Raw genomic sequence first — 17,009 nt, 5'->3', positions numbered from 1 at the left:
GTTAATCCACAGAGCAATGGCCAATCAGTCCATAAGGCACTTGAAAGTTTCCCAAACAAGATAAAAACACCAGGCAAAATTAAATCCACAATTCAAGAGGGTTCACAAGGCAAGAAAAGTTTAGCACTCACAAGCACAATCGAAGTCAAGGCATGCTGTCAATCCAAAGCAAGGCAAGAATCACAGTGACCAGGAAACACACAGCTAAGAAATGAACATATTATTCCCAACATCACCTCCATCTGTCTGCTGTGTTAAATAGCCAGCTTCTAGTGCAGCCCGTCAAGAAGGGTGAGGCTGACCTTTGCTGCCTGCCTTTTTTCTGTCCTGTGTGTTCTCAGATCAGGTGCAGAAGGCAGTTCTTCCTCATCAAATTGGCTGCAGCTGCATGCTTTCCCCACCTGAAGCCTCAGGGTTGTCCTGCTGCAGCTGTGCTTCAACCAAATCTCTTTCAGACAGCTGCTTGGAGCCATTGACCAATTCCAATTAGGTGAAAAGATACTTTGATACTTTGTATCATTTTGTATTCAAAAATCTCACAATATAGGAGATTTGTATTTTAGTCTGGGTTGGCGGTTGAGTTTCCCAGACTTATGGTTCTGTGGGATTTCAACTTGCCTTCCTTGGGGGAGACGTCGGGAATGGCCCAAGAGTTCATGGCTTCCATGATGGCCATGGACCTGACCCAGATTATTCAGGGTCCGACCCACAAGGGGGAAAACAGGCCCGACCTTATCTTTATCTCCGGGCAATGGCTTAATGGTCTGGGTGGGGTTTTTCCATCTACTCAACCCCTCTCATGGACAGATCATTATCTCCTGCGGCTGGGCCTCCGTCATGCCACCTTCCGCTGCTGGGAGGCGGAACTAACCAGGTGGTTCTGCCCCAAACACCTGATGCACCCGGAAGGTTTTCAGACGGCACTTGGACTGATTCCTGCCTCCCTTTCCCACAGCCCGGTCAAGACCTTGGTTGACGCCTGGCAATGGGCTGCTTCTGAGGCTCTTGACCGTGTTGTGCCTTTGCAGCCTCTTACCCGGCGCAGGTCCCGGTTGGCCCCTTGGTTTTCTGCGGACCTTTGGGAGATGAAGCACCAGAGGAGGGGCCTAGAGAGCATTTGGAGATCCAGTTGGTCCGAATCTGACCGAACACAGTTAAGATCTTTTACCAGATCTTACATTGTGGCAATGGAGGTGGCGAAGTGTGCTTACTTCGCCACCCTCATTGCGTCCGCAGATAATCGCCCGGCCTCCCTGTTTAGGGTGACCCGTTACCTTTTAAATCAGGGGACAGGGGAAGATCCCTTGCAGAGACGGGCCGAGGAGTTTAGTCACCATCTGCTGGACAAAGTCGCTCAGATTCGGACCGGTCTGGACTCTGACTGGGCAGTATCTGACAAGGGGGAAACGACGGGTCTGGCTGATATTATTTGGGAGGAGTTTGACGCTGTGACTCCGGATGAAGTGGACAGGATCATGGGTAGATTGAGTGCCGCCACGTGTTTGTTGGACCTGTGTCCCTCCTGGCTGGTTTATGCGGCTCGGGAGGTCACACGAGGCTGGCTCCAGGCAGTGATTAATGCTTCTTTGAGTGAGGGGTGCTTCCCTGCCGCCTTGAAGGAGGTGGTGGTGAGGCCCTTCCTCAAGAAACCTGCCCTGGACCCGGCCATTTTGAATAACTTTAGTCTTGTCTCCAACCTTCACTTTCTTGCGAAGGTTGTTGAGAGTGTGGTGGCACGGCAACTCCCATTGGTCCTGGAGGAAACTGAGTATCTGGATCCATACCAATCGGGTTTCAGGCCCGGGTACAGCACAGAGACGGCATTGGTCGCGCTGGTGGATGATCTCTGGCGGGCTCGGTATAGGGGTTATTCCTCTGTCCTAGTCCTATTAGATCTCTCAGCGGCTTTTGATACCATCGACCATGGTATCCTGCTGCAACGTCTCTGGGAGTTGGGAGTGGGAGGCACCGTTTTACAGTGGTTCTCCTCCTACCTCTTGGGCCGTTTGCAGATGGTGTTGGCAGGAGGACAGAGGTCAACCCTGAGGCCCCTTGATTGTGGGGTGCCTCAGGGGTCGGTCCTCTCTCCCCTCCTGTTCAACATCTATATGAAGCCACTGGGCAAGATCATCTGTGGTTTCGGGGTGAGGTATCATCAATATGCGGATGATACCCAGCTTTTCATCTCCACCCTGAACCAACCCAGTGATGCCCTCGACGTGATGTCCCAGTGCCTGGAAGCGGCATGAATCTGGATGGGGAAGAACAGGCTCCAGCTCAACTCGGCCAAGACCGAGTGGCTTTACGTATCAGCATCTTGTGTAGTCCAAGATCTTCCATCTTTGGTTATGGGGGGAGAGGTGTTGCCTCCCGTTGATAGGGCACGCAACTTAGGCGTCCTCCTGGATGCACGACTCAGTTTAGATCATGTTGGAGTCGTGGCCAGGGGGGCATTTGCACAGGTTCGCCTGGTGCGCCAGTTGCGACCCTATCTGGACCGAGATGCTTTACATATGGTCACTCATGCACTCGCCACCTCCCGGGTAGATTACTGCAATGCTCTTTACATGGGGCTGCCCTTGAAGACTACATGGAGGCTTCAGCTGGTGCAGAATGCAGCTGCGCGGGTTGTGATGGGAGCATCCCAATACTCCCATATTACACCCCTCCTGCGTGAGCTGCATTGGCTACCGGTTGCCCTCCGGGTGAGATTCAAGGTGCTGGTTCTTACCTATAAAGCCCTACATGGCTTAGGCCCAGGATATTTGCAGGACCGTCTGCTGCCAGGAACGTTTTCCCATCGCCCTGTGCGCTCACACAAAGAGGGCCTCCTCAGGGTGCCGTCGGCCAGACAATGTCGGCTGGCGACCCCCAGGGGGAGGGCCTTCTCTGTTGGGGCACCTGCTTGGTGGAATCAACTCCCCCGGGAACTCCGGATGGCCCCAGACCTTTGGTCCTTTCACCGTGACCTTAAGACATATCTTTTCCAACAGGCCGACCTGGACTGATGATAATGGGGTTTTTAATTATGATTTTAAATGTTTTTATTGGTTTTAGTGGGACTTTGACACAATTTAATTCTTTTTTAATATTTGTATTCATTTGTATTTTATTGTTGTTAGCCGCCCTGAGTCCTTCGGGAGATAGGGCGGCATACAAGTCTCATTATAAATAAATAAATAAATAATGTAGCCCTACAATAAAGTAGAATTAACTAATCTTGTTTTTCCTACTCTTTGGGAGTATTGTCAGTCTGGGAGGCTAATAAGGGATCTCCTGGCAGCATGGAGCCCACACATTGGTTGCACCATGTATAACATTCTGATTTTAACTTTCTTGAAATCTTATTCTTCTTTATATTTAATTATGTAAGTGTTTTAAAATAAGGTTTATTTGTTTCATAGTATGCCACCCAAAGTCACCCTGTGTGAGATGGGCTGCTGTATAAATGTGATAAATAATAATATATTACAGTTGTATTATTGTTACAGTATATTGTGAGATTTTTGAATACAAAATGTTAAATTAGCACACCATATTACACAAAGTATCAAGATCTGATAATCAAAACTGAAAGATTATGGCATAAATTATCCATAGTGGTCCCATTGGTTATCAGCACAAATCTTGGATGGCATTTAGAAATCTGTGCATTCCACCTATTAATTATAAAGTATACATTGCTTGGATCTACTATGTCAATCTATTATGACATCCTAAATTCTTGGGAAGAACTTCTTGTGCATGAAGGCCAACACCAGCTAAAGAACTGGAAGCTCTGAATTCACATTGTTGTATACATAATAATAATTGGAAGATCTGCAAGTAATATCATTTGCCTGCAAGCAAGAACTGGTGGGAACAGAGAGAAATAGAAAATGAAGGATTTAAAGTGCTTTGGGACTTTAGAATTCAAACTGACAGACACCTGCCACATAATATCCCATACTTAATTGTCAATAATGAAGACAAAGTCTCAGTAATGGACATGGCAATACCTGGAGACAAGAGAAGAGAAACAACTGAAGATAACAAAATACAAAGACCTGCAAACAGAAATAGAACTATGGCAAAAGAAAGCTAAGGTAGTACCATAGTAATAGCTGCCTTAAATGCAATGTTAAAACAATTGAAGCATCACTTGAACACCATCAGTATTGACAAATTCCTCATCAGTTAATTGCAAAAGGCAGCTTTGCTTGGAACAGCTTACATCATGCAATGATACCACTAAAACCATTAAACATCCACATCTGCCTATCCCATGTCCCTGGGAAGGACTTGATAGGTGGAGAAAAATGCCAAATCCAGTGTAAACATCTGGCTGAATGCAACCAATCACAATAATTAAAATAGTCTTGTGAGTTGTAATGGTTTTAATGAATAATTTAAATGGGAAATTTCAAAAATGTAGAAGCAGTGAAAATATGTTTTCTGATTACTTAAAGGATAATTTGCTTTTAATCAGAAGAACCTTTTTTCTCCTTCACCTTGCTAGTGACCTTGCTGATGGTTTAGTAATCTTTCAACTCTATGAAATGGTCCGTGTACCTGTAGAATGGAGTCATGTCAACAAACCACCATATCCTGCACTTGGGGGTAACATGAAAAAGGTTGGTAAATATTTCTATGTTAGGAACTCTGGTACCTATATAATCACCACTAATTTATATTCATCTATCTCAGTTACAAGCAAACATAGTAGAGATAGATAGCATATGTGTAAATTAATATCTCTACTGATAATTTTTATGGTTCTATTTGTGATTCACAAAACCAAGTAGAAATTTGTAACTTAATCTTGAAACTAAGCACTGAAGCTTCCGTGTTAATATTTGGCTAATATCCAAGCACTGACATACTGTATAAACAATAGACCACCACCACCACTAACATGGATATCAGCAAAAGCAGTGTTCAGTAAAGACATGTTTAGTGATACACCATCAGATGGCTGACTGGTGAGAGATCTCAGGATTTAATCTACATAGCCATAAGTAAGATTAAAAAAGAGCAGATGTTTACTCTTTGATCAATAACCAAGTATTTTATATATTGTTCACATACAGTGCTAGGATTTTCTTTATTAGCATATCATTATGCAAATATATACTGTTAAAAAGTCTACAGGCAAACCAGAGCTCTGGCAACTTTTCCACTATTTCTTTTTTTAAAAAACCGTACAGGAAAGCTAAAGAGTGGTTGCCAATCATACATATTCATCCCAGTTTTGAACATCTTACTTAATAATGTCACATGCCAAATGTATTATTTTCAAATAGGATACCTCTGGGAAATAAAGAATTTTTATGCATTCTGCAGCAGAAACATGCCTACTTTAATGTAAACTTAAACCATTTGGATTTCTGAGACAGCAGATGTGAGGGCAGAATTGCATAACAAAATATAGCAATTTAATCTAAGGAATTAATTAGAAACTAAATACTGTTTTTCAGGTCAAAATATCTGCTTTTTAAAAATCTGGGTAATAACACTGATTTGTATCTTTAATCAAATGTTTTTAGATTGAAAATTGTAACTATGCAGTAGAACTGGGAAAGACAAAGGCCAGATTTTCATTGGTTGGAATTGGTGGAAAAGATCTCAACGAAGGCAACCCAACCTTGACCTTGGCACTAGTCTGGCAATTAATGAGAAGGTGAGGCTTTCTTACATCTAAATAAATCCAATGGCTTAACTAGGTTTTATTTATATCCAGCCTTTATTTTTATAAATAACTCAAAGTGGCGAACATACCTAATATTCCTTCCTCCTCCTATTTTTCCCCACAAAAGAAAAAACACACACCCAGATCTATGTGGTAGGTTGGGCTGAGAAAGCGTGATTGGCCCAAAGTCCCCCAGGCTTTCATGCCTAAGGCAGGACTAGAACTCGCAGTCTCTTGGTTTTTATCCTAAGCCCTTAACCACTACACCAGAACTTTTTCTATAAGTGTTCTTCACTTATTCAACCAGCAGTTTAAAATCCAGATAACTGAATATTTTTTTCCATTTTTTATCATTTATGCCTTTTTCAAAATGTACAATAAATCTGCAGTATGCTGCTGTGCATGTCTGCCATGTTACAAACGAGTTACGAGTTTGTAAAAACAGTTGCAACCTAAAAAGCCATACATATATCTATATACTGCTAAAATTCTCATGTCTGTTTAATTGTTTGTAACCTTCAATTGGGTAAAATAGTGCATCATAGGGCAGTATTTTTTAAAAAAACAAATTTTATTGGTTCTCCAGTTTTACATTAGGTGTTCGGAAAGCAGCAGGCTAGCTGGGTAATCAATGGTTCAATAACATTCTTACCAGTTACATATACTATCTATTACAGATTTACTCTGAATGTACTATCAGACCTTGGAGAAGGGGCGAAAGTAAATGATGAAACTATCATTAAATGGGTGAATCAAACTCTTGCAAATGCAAATAAGACCACTTCAATATCTAGCTTCAAGGTAATAAGACTATCAAATAAAGGGAATATTATATTAATTACATAGAGAAAACCTGGATGAGAATGAATTTATAGCAGAAATTCAACACTTTTTAAAAAATGCTTAAAATACTAGATTTTAAAATGTAAAAACAGATGAGATTCTGGATAACTATATGTGCATATATATTACTATCTTTGTCATGGGCCATCATATCTATTTTTCTGTAGAACTAGATGAAAAATAATTTTGTGGATGAGGATTATACATGATGATTAAAAACAGGAAGAACCTTGTATCAAAGAGTGAAATTTTGTACCTATATTACAGTTGTTGTATCATAGTCAAATACAGTACAGAGGCAGTTTATGCAGGATAAAAGTATTAAAAGTAACAAAAGTATTCTTCAGAGAAAAACATTTTTATCATAACCTTTTTGAGAACAACCAATCTATATCCTTGAGTTTTCTTTATTTTCAACAATATTCTTTTCTCATGCAAACTGAAGTAATGTTACTTCAGTTCAATTTTTACTTCCATCCACACATTAAATTTTGCCACACCTTCAATCAGCCTTGAACAAGTACAGTATTCTAAAGTGCATACTGATCATGGAAACACCAGAAATACTGTAGAAAATAGTTTTATGACCAGTTAGCAAAAATGTTTTTCAGAAATCCCGCTTTCCTTTGCCATATTTATCTTAACAATGGAGTACAAGAGATACACTTAAGAAAAATAGGGACAGCAGAGTTACAACAGGCCAATGTGATCTATAATTAGAACTAAAATTATATATCCAATCACTGTATTAAGAAACCTCAACTTAGTAGCTCAAAAGGAATAGTAAAATACTGCTTTCAGATAATACAGATAATACATGGTGGAACAGATAATACATGGTGGAACTTAAAAAGGATGAGCCCGTCTTGAAACCATAGCTTTAATCTCCTGGGTAAGAAAAGCATGGTGAAACTCTTAAAGCAGAGCTAATTACATCATTCTAGGGCACCTCCTGCTGATAACCTGATGTCATGGATAAGAACACTCATCTGCTTGAGCTGTTAAAAGGATGCTGAGTACAGCAATACCACCTGCTATTTTAAGACAGAAATACATCTTAGAATCCCAGGAATAAAATGTAATAGCTAGTGACCATCTCAAATTCATAAAGAGATTCCAGAAAGAATCGGAGTACTATATACCATTTATAAGCATGTAGAAGGAAGTAGTAATGGAGTAGCCATTTTATTTTAATTTAATGCAAATATCTTGCACGATTGTCCTATTTGCATATGTAACAATAGTACTTAGAACATATTGCAACGCTCTCTACATGGGGCTTCCCTTGAAGACCACTTGGAGGCTCCAGCTGGTACAGAATGCAGCCGCGAGAGTTGTCTTGGGAGTTTCCCGGTACTCCCATGTTACATCTTTGCTCCGCGACCTGCATTGGCTACCAGTTGTCTTCCGGGTGAGATTCAAGGTTTTGGTAATGGTTTTCAAGGCCCTACATGGCATGGGTCCGGAGTACCTCGGGGATCACCTGCTGCCGGCGTCAACTTCCCTCCGCCCTGTGCGTTCCCACAGAGAGGGCCTCCTCAGGGTGCTACCGGTCAGAGAATGTCGGCTGGTGGCCCCCAGGGGGAGGGCCTTCTCTGTGGGCGCCCTGGCTTTATGGAATCAGCTGCCGGTTGAGCTCCGGATGGCACCTGACCTTCGCTCCTTCCGACGCGGTCTGAAGACCTATCTATTTGAACAAGCTGGCCTGGCCTGATGGGGGATGTGTTGGGGTTTTTATTGTGGATTTTTATATTATTCTATTGTTTTAGCTCGGGCTCCTATTTAATTCTTTTTTAATTTTTGTACTCTGTATTTTTATATGTGCCCTGTTCACCGCCCTGAGTCCTTCGGGAGAAGGGCGGTATACAAATATAATATAATATAATAAATAAATAAAAATATGTTATTCTAAGGTTGGAAGGGATCTTGGAGGTCTTCTAATCCAACCCCGTTTGAGCAGGAGATCCTATATGGATATAATTGGTTTAACCAAACTACATTCCAAGCAGCAGTATAACTATTTTTAGTTTTCCATAGATATTGTGGAATACTGGATGTGCTTCAACAACACTTTTATGTTTCTTTCATGTATGCAGCATAGCTAACAGGAACTGAAGAGTGTACACTGCCATTGTGTAAAAAAAAAGATTTCTATAAAACGGTACATGGTACATTAATTACAAGTTATTTTTGTGATTAGGAGAAAAAATCTATAAGATATACTCAAAAGTGTTCAGGAAGCAAAACCTTTGAGGTCCAATGAAACATGTTGAGGACTTTTTGTTTGATGTATCATGGACAATAACTGGATAAAAAGAGAAAAGGATATGAGAAACCAAATTAAAGATGACAAGCTATGATGACAGAAAATAATTCATTATTGATAACTAACAATACTTTAATGTATTTTGTTTCAGGACCAATCTATAAGCACTAGTTTGCCAATATTAGATTTAATAGATGCTATCGCACCAAAAGCAGTCCGCCCAGAAATGGTCAAGAGAGAAGATCTAACACCAACAGACAAGCTAAATAATGCTAAGTAAGTCCTTGCAGCATATTTCAGAAGACTATCCTGTTGAATGAAAGCAACAAGCAATCCTTTAAAGTGCCATAGATTATAGAAACATGGCATTTTAAAGAATAATGTTTTAGTATGGGCTAAAGTTACCTTTGTTAAGTTTCAAATGGGAGAAATATATAAAATCTAAATCTTTCAACAGTTATGATTGTTGATATTATAGTAGTGATAGTCATTAAATTTATTATGCTTGCCCACTCTAAAATAATCTAGGCTGTGTAAAACATATTAAAATGTTAAAACAAATTAGCAGAATATATTAACAATAAAACAGTTAAAACATGACAATACATAATGTCCCAGTCAAAAACAGTCATGTCAAACTAAAGTACAACAGAGGCTTCACAATCAAACCCAAAGCTGGGAATATTTCATGCATCTAACAAAGTATATTAAACCTGGGAAACATATCCTTCTTCAATGACTAGTCCTCACTGGAAAAATATTTGCATTAGACATAATGATGCAACATTCTTTACTTCTGCAAAGCATAGAATCCCACTCAATAGACTACATGCAGCATGACATTTTTGACATAAATCAAATGATACTTAATAGTAGATTTAGAAATAATATCTAATAGGACCATTGTAATTGTAATGAGTTGCATTAAAGATGTTCTAATCCACCAGTCCCCAAGCTTTTGAGTACCAGGGACTGGTTCTGTGGAGAAAGGGATTTCCGTGGACTGTAGGGGGTGTGGTTTTGCATGCTGCCTGCATCCCACAGATGGGGTTTTGTTTGCTGCCAAGCCATGGACCGGTGTCGGGACATGGACCAAGGGTTGGGGACCCCTGTTCTAATGTATCTGTAATGAATCACATTAAAGATGTTCTACATTGATATCGGTCCACTATAGTAGTAAACATCTTTTTATAGATTTATGTGGAAGCCTAAAAAATAAATATGCATGATTTAGCAGCAGTCCTCACAAGAGGACTGAAGCACTTTTTTAAAAAAATAATTTTTGAAGCGTGTTCAGCCTTAATCTACGATACGGGGTAATTGAATTTGTTTATTTGTGTCAGAAGCATCACAAGCAAACTAAAACATACTATATAAAATAAAATTTAAAATATAAAACATAAACATTAAAATATAAACATTGAAGTAAACTAGTGTTATTATTTATGGTTAATATGTTAATTACACCAAGCTCTAATGTCCCTCTTTCACAAATTCAATTGAAAAACAAAGTTGCTTTCCTGAATCAATATCCGGGATCAGAGATAATGTATACCATGTTGGTTAAATGTACGCTCAATAAAACTGAATTCATAAAGTTGTTACTAGGCAGATAGTTTTGGAAATATGTTATTATGAATGTGGCCATACTGTTTCTAAAATACTATGTCTGTGACTGGAAACACTTTTGAATCATGGCTTGATAGAGAGTTTTTCTAATCCCTGTATGTGAGCTGTACATATTACTGGAATACACAAGCCTTGCTATTGTCACTAGGATTTTGCAATTTAGAGATTAGATTATAATAGGGTCTCCATGATGCTATCCTTGAAAGCTGTCTGAAAATGACAACTGAATATCTACACAGCCTTCTCTCTCAAATGTATTTTCAGCATTTATATAAGCTGAAGAGTGGATTGTAGACTCTGTTATGTTTTACTGTCATTTTGTATAACAAACTTCCAGGCTATTTTCAAAGGCGGTTTTAGTGAGAATTGATGCAGGCATGCATCTTTGATATTCCCTGTCATAATAAATCAGTATGGTCTCACTATCCTTTTTAAAGCAACAAAGTGTTTGTTTTCTTAAGATTTTTTTAAAAAATGTTAGGAATTAGTATATATCCCCCCACATTTTTTTCTACTTCATTCTGAATTGGTTTGGGTTTTACCACATTATTTAACTCTATGTTTTAAATCCGATGTTTCTACCCATAGCACTTAAGACAACTAAGTAATAAAATAACATTCTAAATCTTATTAAAATAGCTAAAATCTCTATTACAATCAAGTCAGATTAAAAGAACCCACTGGAATTCAATGCAAAGTACTGATATCCGTTCTAGACTTTCTGGTAAACTTCTAAGAGAATACATATTTTTACAGCATATCCTGTTTTTTGTATTTCTGTATTGCATTTTAAACTGTGCAACGTTCTGGGAAATTTATATTTAATAATATTGTACACAAGGTTTTAGATATTGCATAATAACTATTGAAAAGAAAGACAAAAATTGTTTAAAACATTAATGCATATTTATGACTGTAAACTATTCATAATTTGGTGAAAAGAATACACTGCAACTTCTTTTTTAAAACTTAGTTCTGAGAGTTGGGGAACTATCTGGAATGGAATATAGCATGTAGGATTGTGAGTTTATGACTAGAGAGAAGAGTGAAGAAAAATTATTGTCCCATTAGCAAAGACAAAAGTTATTAAGGAATCATCATTGGGTACACTTCCAATGCAAGTAATGCTAAACAAGTATTTTTTTCTCCTTTTTCTTTCCAAGGTATGCTATTTCTATTGCTCGGAAAATTGGTGCTTGTATATATGCCTTACCAGATGACTTGGTAGAAGTGAAGCCAAAAATGGTCATGACAGTGTTTGCATGTTTAATGGGAAGAGGATTAAACAAAACAAAATAAAGAACACTTTTTCTTTTTCTGCCATGATAAATGCATTGAATGCCTCATTGTTTACAGACTAGTATAAAGCAGATAATTTGTATAAATGTGGAAAAGACAGATTATTTAAAATGATTTTTAGTTATCACTTGAAGTGCGTATTGCATCAGCATGTGAGCTAACATTGCTAACATGTTGCAATAATTGTAATTAACATTACTATGTTCAGCAGCTTTTTAAATCTGCATATGATTTTTCTCAGCACAAAGATTCCCAAGATTGTAAAGTGCTATTTTAGGAAATACTATAAAGTCAAAACTTTTGATTGATGAGATAAATTTCAATTGTTGCTGGCAAACATCTCTTGCTATGTTGTAAAATAAGGAGACAATATTTTCAATAAAAGAGAATATGTAGCTCAGGGTTGAACTGTGGAGTCCTTGGTCCTCTGTGACTTTGGTTCTTTGTAGATGTTGCATTACCTGACTAGGTAACAACATTAGCACTAGTAAGTGTGGAGTTTGTTCAGTTTATATACAGTGTCAGTATATATCCTGCCAGTGATGGTGGAAGTGTGATTTTTTTCCTTGGTAATTCCTGGATACCCTTATCAGCAGAGGAAATAATGACAAATTATAAACACAAGTCTTATCAAAAACAATCCACACCAACCAAGTACTCCATTACCAAAGTAACAACCTAACCTCCTATAGTAGTTGTTCTGTAAGACCATTATTCAGAAGAGTAGAAACATTGCAGCAACCAAAACACCAGAAAAAGGAAACACACAAGCTACGAAAATAACTCTACCCCACACTGAAAACCTCTCAAAAACAACTAATACTATATAACAGTGTTTCTCAACCTTGGTAACTTGAAGACGTGTGGATTTCAATTCCCAGAATTCTCCAGCCAGACTAAGAAATTCAGGGAATTGGTCCACACATATTCAAACTGCCAAGGTTGAGAAACATTGTTCTATAACAACCACATAGTATCATCGCATCACACTAACCAACTAAAGCCCTCCAAAACATCTTAAGTAAACCAAAAGACCCAGTAGCCCAAGAACAAGCCTACATCATATAGTGTAAGGACCATAACAACCACTATATAGGAGAGACAAACAGAGCAGATCTTAGGAACACCAACCAGCAATCAGAAGACACAATGAAACTCCTTAATCTCACAATACATGGGCAGACTTGGCTATAGTTGCAGCTTGGAAACTGAGTATCCAAGATGAAGCTAAATTCAAAAATACTAGAAAATTTCTGTGAGCTTGGTAGTCAGACAGATCAGCTATCAGAAATAAACCACACTGCTACACCATTCAAGAGATAATAAAAAAAATCTAGGGAAACAAAAAGACCAAAAAACATCCTCTCCAGCTGCTGATACCCAGATAAGCAGAGATTAACACCATATAAACAAAGAAGCAGAAAACAATACTTTAATCAAGGAACTCCTTAAAAGAAAACCACACCAACAAACCAATAGAAAAGCAAGCTACTATATATAAACAGGGAACAAAGTCCATATTAACACTGCTGATGTTACCTAGTCAGGTAATGAAATGTCTGCAAGCAATCTAAGAGCACCAAGGACTCCACAATGTTTTAAGCTGTAACAAATCTTGTATTTCAGCTATGATTTAGGTATTCAAAAGAAAATGTTCCCTTACCAAAGCATATTTCTTTTATTATTTTGCTGGTGTAAATTATAATTACTATGTGAATATCACTGTTCTTTAGACTGCTTGTTGGAAAACAACTTCACAGAGATCGTACAAACTGTAAATAAACCTTAAGCATTGATGAGGCTGGTGTGGGAAGAACCAATAAAATTTGCTCTGAAGAGAGAAAATATACTGTTTCAATCTCAAATCCCATTAGCATAGTAATAAAAAGAGACATTTACAATGGCTCCAGAGTAGTAACTTTCCTTAATTAAATTGTAAACTCTTTTCTATTTCAATGTCTCAGAAAAAGAAATTTATAGACAGTATGGCATTATGTTAGTTATCTTTATGAAGCAATCAGGAATGTGACAAAATGAAGATATTTTGATACAGAAAAGGAATTGGTGTATTCTCATAGCTGTGCTTGAATGCCTCTATTAGTGTATAACCATTATACATGAGATGCAGGATTGTACTGGTAATCAACTAATTAAATATTGGGAATGAAAATGTTTTTTGCTGCACTGATAGATAAAATTTATTACTTGTGCTGTTGAACTTACAAATTCCATTTCTGAGATTTTTTGTAGAAATGTTTCTTCTGTATTACAACTTGTACATTTTATATAACAAACAAAAATACTATAAAAATAAAACTACTAGGGTTTGCAGTCTAAAATAAAATTAAAACATGTTTAATGATAACAAGAAATGGTATGTATATTGTATTACTTGCAGTGTGTTTGTGTGTGAGTGAATACAAACACACATTTTAATAGAATACCAAATTAAAAATCAATAAAAAATAGCAAGTCTAGTTTTGAACCAGTCTTAAATGGAAGTCTGTTGCCAAGCACCCGAAATACAACGACTATGGATACAATGGTAAAACATCTTACAATGGCTGGAAGTGCTATATGGGCTATAAAGCATTGTTCTCTTATAATTTCACAGTTGTCATAACTCGTAAGTTGAAGACTATTTGTATTAAGCAGTAGGAGACACTACAACCAGTTTTATATTGGGAGTCTTCAAGCCTAGCTATCCTTCATACTGGAGGAGGATGTTTGAATGATTTATATGCCTATTACTGGCCAATAGCTATTACAAAATCTAAAGCTATATAAGCTCAAATATAACCCCGCCATAAAGATCAAAATTTAAAACTTTTCCACTCTTGAGGAAAGCCAGTTGCCAGCCTAACTCACAGAGGGAAAATCATTACCAGTATCTGCAAGTTGTTCTACACCAGGAGGAACAGACTTATATCAGACTGGCCAATACAAACATATGCTGCTGGTTTAAAGTGCTGGTTTTAACCGTTAAAGCCCTCAGTGATCTAGGATCAGGTAACCTGGAAGAGCACCCAATCCTATGTATACCTACCTGGTCTGTTAATGAGGACCTTCTCTAGGTCCATCCACCAGTATTTCTCAGCTTTTGAAACTTGAAGGTATGTGGACTTCAACTCCCAGAATTATATTTTCCCCAAATAATTTAATCTTCTTAAATGTAGTTTTGGATGAAATGTAGTTTCAATGATCACTGGGTATCTGCTTTGTAAGAAATGGGGACCCTGAACAATAGAAAGACAGATGGTTGTACACAATGCTTTTTTTGTAATAGAAAAAGGTGCCGGAACTCGCACGTCATACAACCCGCCTTGCCTATCCTACAAGGTTCCATCCAAAAAAGGTGCCGGAACTCTGTTCTGAGCATTCTATGACAAAAAAATCCCTGGTTGTACATTTTGGGATTGAAGAGTGAAAAATCTAAATGAGATGAGTCATGGACACATTTTGAGCAAATGAGATGTTTAAACAAAAATGTATTTTTCTATTGTAAAGCAAAGCTGCTAAGCATTCCATTGTTAATAGGACATATTGAGACAAGCATCCACATTTCATTGAGATGGAATATCCATGGCTTTCTATATGATATGATTAAAAGATTATATTGGTAGCAGAAACATAGCCATGTTTGAGTTATGTATGATCCTGGAGCTGACCTAGTTTACATATGCAAGTGAGATGGGGCAAGGACAGTAGAGGGAAATGGGGAAAGAATTTGCAACAGGAGAGGCGGGTGGGCAGAAAGTAGAGCCAAAGAAAAAGGTTGGGGGAGAGTTTGGAGAATTTGCAGCTTTATTATTTTTATTTTTTTCAACACAATTGCCCCCTTTTCCTGCTTTCTATTAGTAACTATTTCTTTATGAATGGCCAAAATTCTTGCACAAAAGCCTGGTTCAGAAGGAGCAGAAACAATGGTTACAAAGTAAAGAAGGAAGCAGAAGAGTAGGGAAATGCCAATGAAAAACAAGGCCTTTTAGGCAAAAACAAAAAAACAACAAACTATTTATTCTAACCAACCATCAAACCAGTTAGTGAAAGAATTGAAATCCAGGATGGCATCCTGGCTGACATTGTGGAAAAGACGAATTACCTGTTGGATTGGGAGTAATGGAAATGAGAGAGAAGAAAAAAAGAAAAGGAAAAAACAACAAAGCATTAGTTTAACAGTATGCACACTTATGAAGCCATGTTACTGTACATTTTTATTTTTATTCCTTCCCCCTAAAAGATTTCAGTTTGTTTTTCAACTGAATTGTACAGTTTATATGTTAACGATGGAAAAAATTCTGAAATGATTTATCTTGGTCTGATTTTTTTACCAATAGCAATACCACTTCAACTTATATATCGTCCCATACTGGGCAGTTTACAACATTCTCTGGGCAGTTTACAATGTCAGCATATTGCCCCCAACAATCTGTGTCCTCATTTTACTGACCTCGAAAGGATGGAAGTCTGAGTCAACCTTGAACTGGTCAGGATTGAACTCCTAGCTATGGGCAAAGTTTGCCTGTGATTCTCCTTTTCTACTGTGCCACCAATTAGATTTTTTACATCTCAAAAGCCTGGCATTTTAACAGGGTGTGTAGCACTACAGCTGGACTCACCCTTAAGATGCTAGTTGGGTTTGCTTCTTTCCAAACCATTCTCTCTTGCTCCTGCTTAGAAGAGAAACCAATAGAGCTCTTACTCTCACTCCCTGAATTTCATTACTAAGAGTTTGCAGATCCTCTCATTGTCATCTATGAAAGTAGTGTCATCCTCATAGTGCAGGTCAGAGATGTTTCTTCCTCCAATTTTACAACAAAGCTCATTTTCTGTCCAACTTCCTTTAATGTCTGTTCAGCATATAAACTGAATAAATAAGGGGAAAATATATAGACTTGCCTCATGCCTTGGCCAATCTGGAGGCAGTCTGTTTTGCTATATTCTGTCCATATTGCAGTTTCCTAACCTGAATAAAAGCTTCTCATGAAGACAACAAAATGTTCTAGGATTACCATTTTTTAAAACTTAATATGAATAACACAGTTGAAGGCCTTTCAATATCAATTAAGCATATATTGACTTCTTTTGGCGGTTGGGTTTTTCAATTATCCAGTGTGCACTAGCAATAATGTCTCATGTTCCTCATACTTATCTAAAGCAAGCTTGAACATCTGGCAACTCTTTTTGCCATGCAGGGCTTTAATCTGCATTGCATGATTGGAATGTAGATTGACCTCTTCTGTTCTGTTTACCAAATCTGTGTCCTTCTCTAAATTTCCCAGCATAGCTTGGTTGGAACCTTTA

At 38.0% G+C, this 17,009-nt stretch overlaps 1 protein-coding gene across 2 annotated transcripts in view; it reads left to right on the top strand.

The window, feature by feature from the left end:
- Positions 1-14,172, top strand: part of PLS1 (plastin 1) — a 65,668-nt gene extending 51,496 nt beyond the window's left edge. For both annotated transcript variants that reach the window (XM_081329847.1, XM_081329846.1), the window contains exons 12-16: positions 4,499-4,613; positions 5,526-5,659; positions 6,346-6,469; positions 8,929-9,053; positions 11,570-14,172. In XM_081329847.1, the coding sequence (XP_081185973.1) occupies positions 4,499-4,613; positions 5,526-5,659; positions 6,346-6,469; positions 8,929-9,053; positions 11,570-11,705 (634 nt within the window). In that variant the 3' untranslated portion in view covers positions 11,706-14,172. The remainder of the gene's footprint in view (positions 1-4,498; positions 4,614-5,525; positions 5,660-6,345; positions 6,470-8,928; positions 9,054-11,569) is intronic.
- The last annotated feature ends 2,837 nt before the right edge of the window (positions 14,173-17,009 follow it).

This window comes from Vipera berus (assembly GCF_964194415.1).
Source record: "Vipera berus genome assembly, chromosome: 5".
Classification (NCBI taxonomy): Eukaryota; Metazoa; Chordata; class Lepidosauria; order Squamata; family Viperidae; genus Vipera; species Vipera berus.
This window is presented reverse-complemented; position numbering and strand designations above follow the sequence as displayed.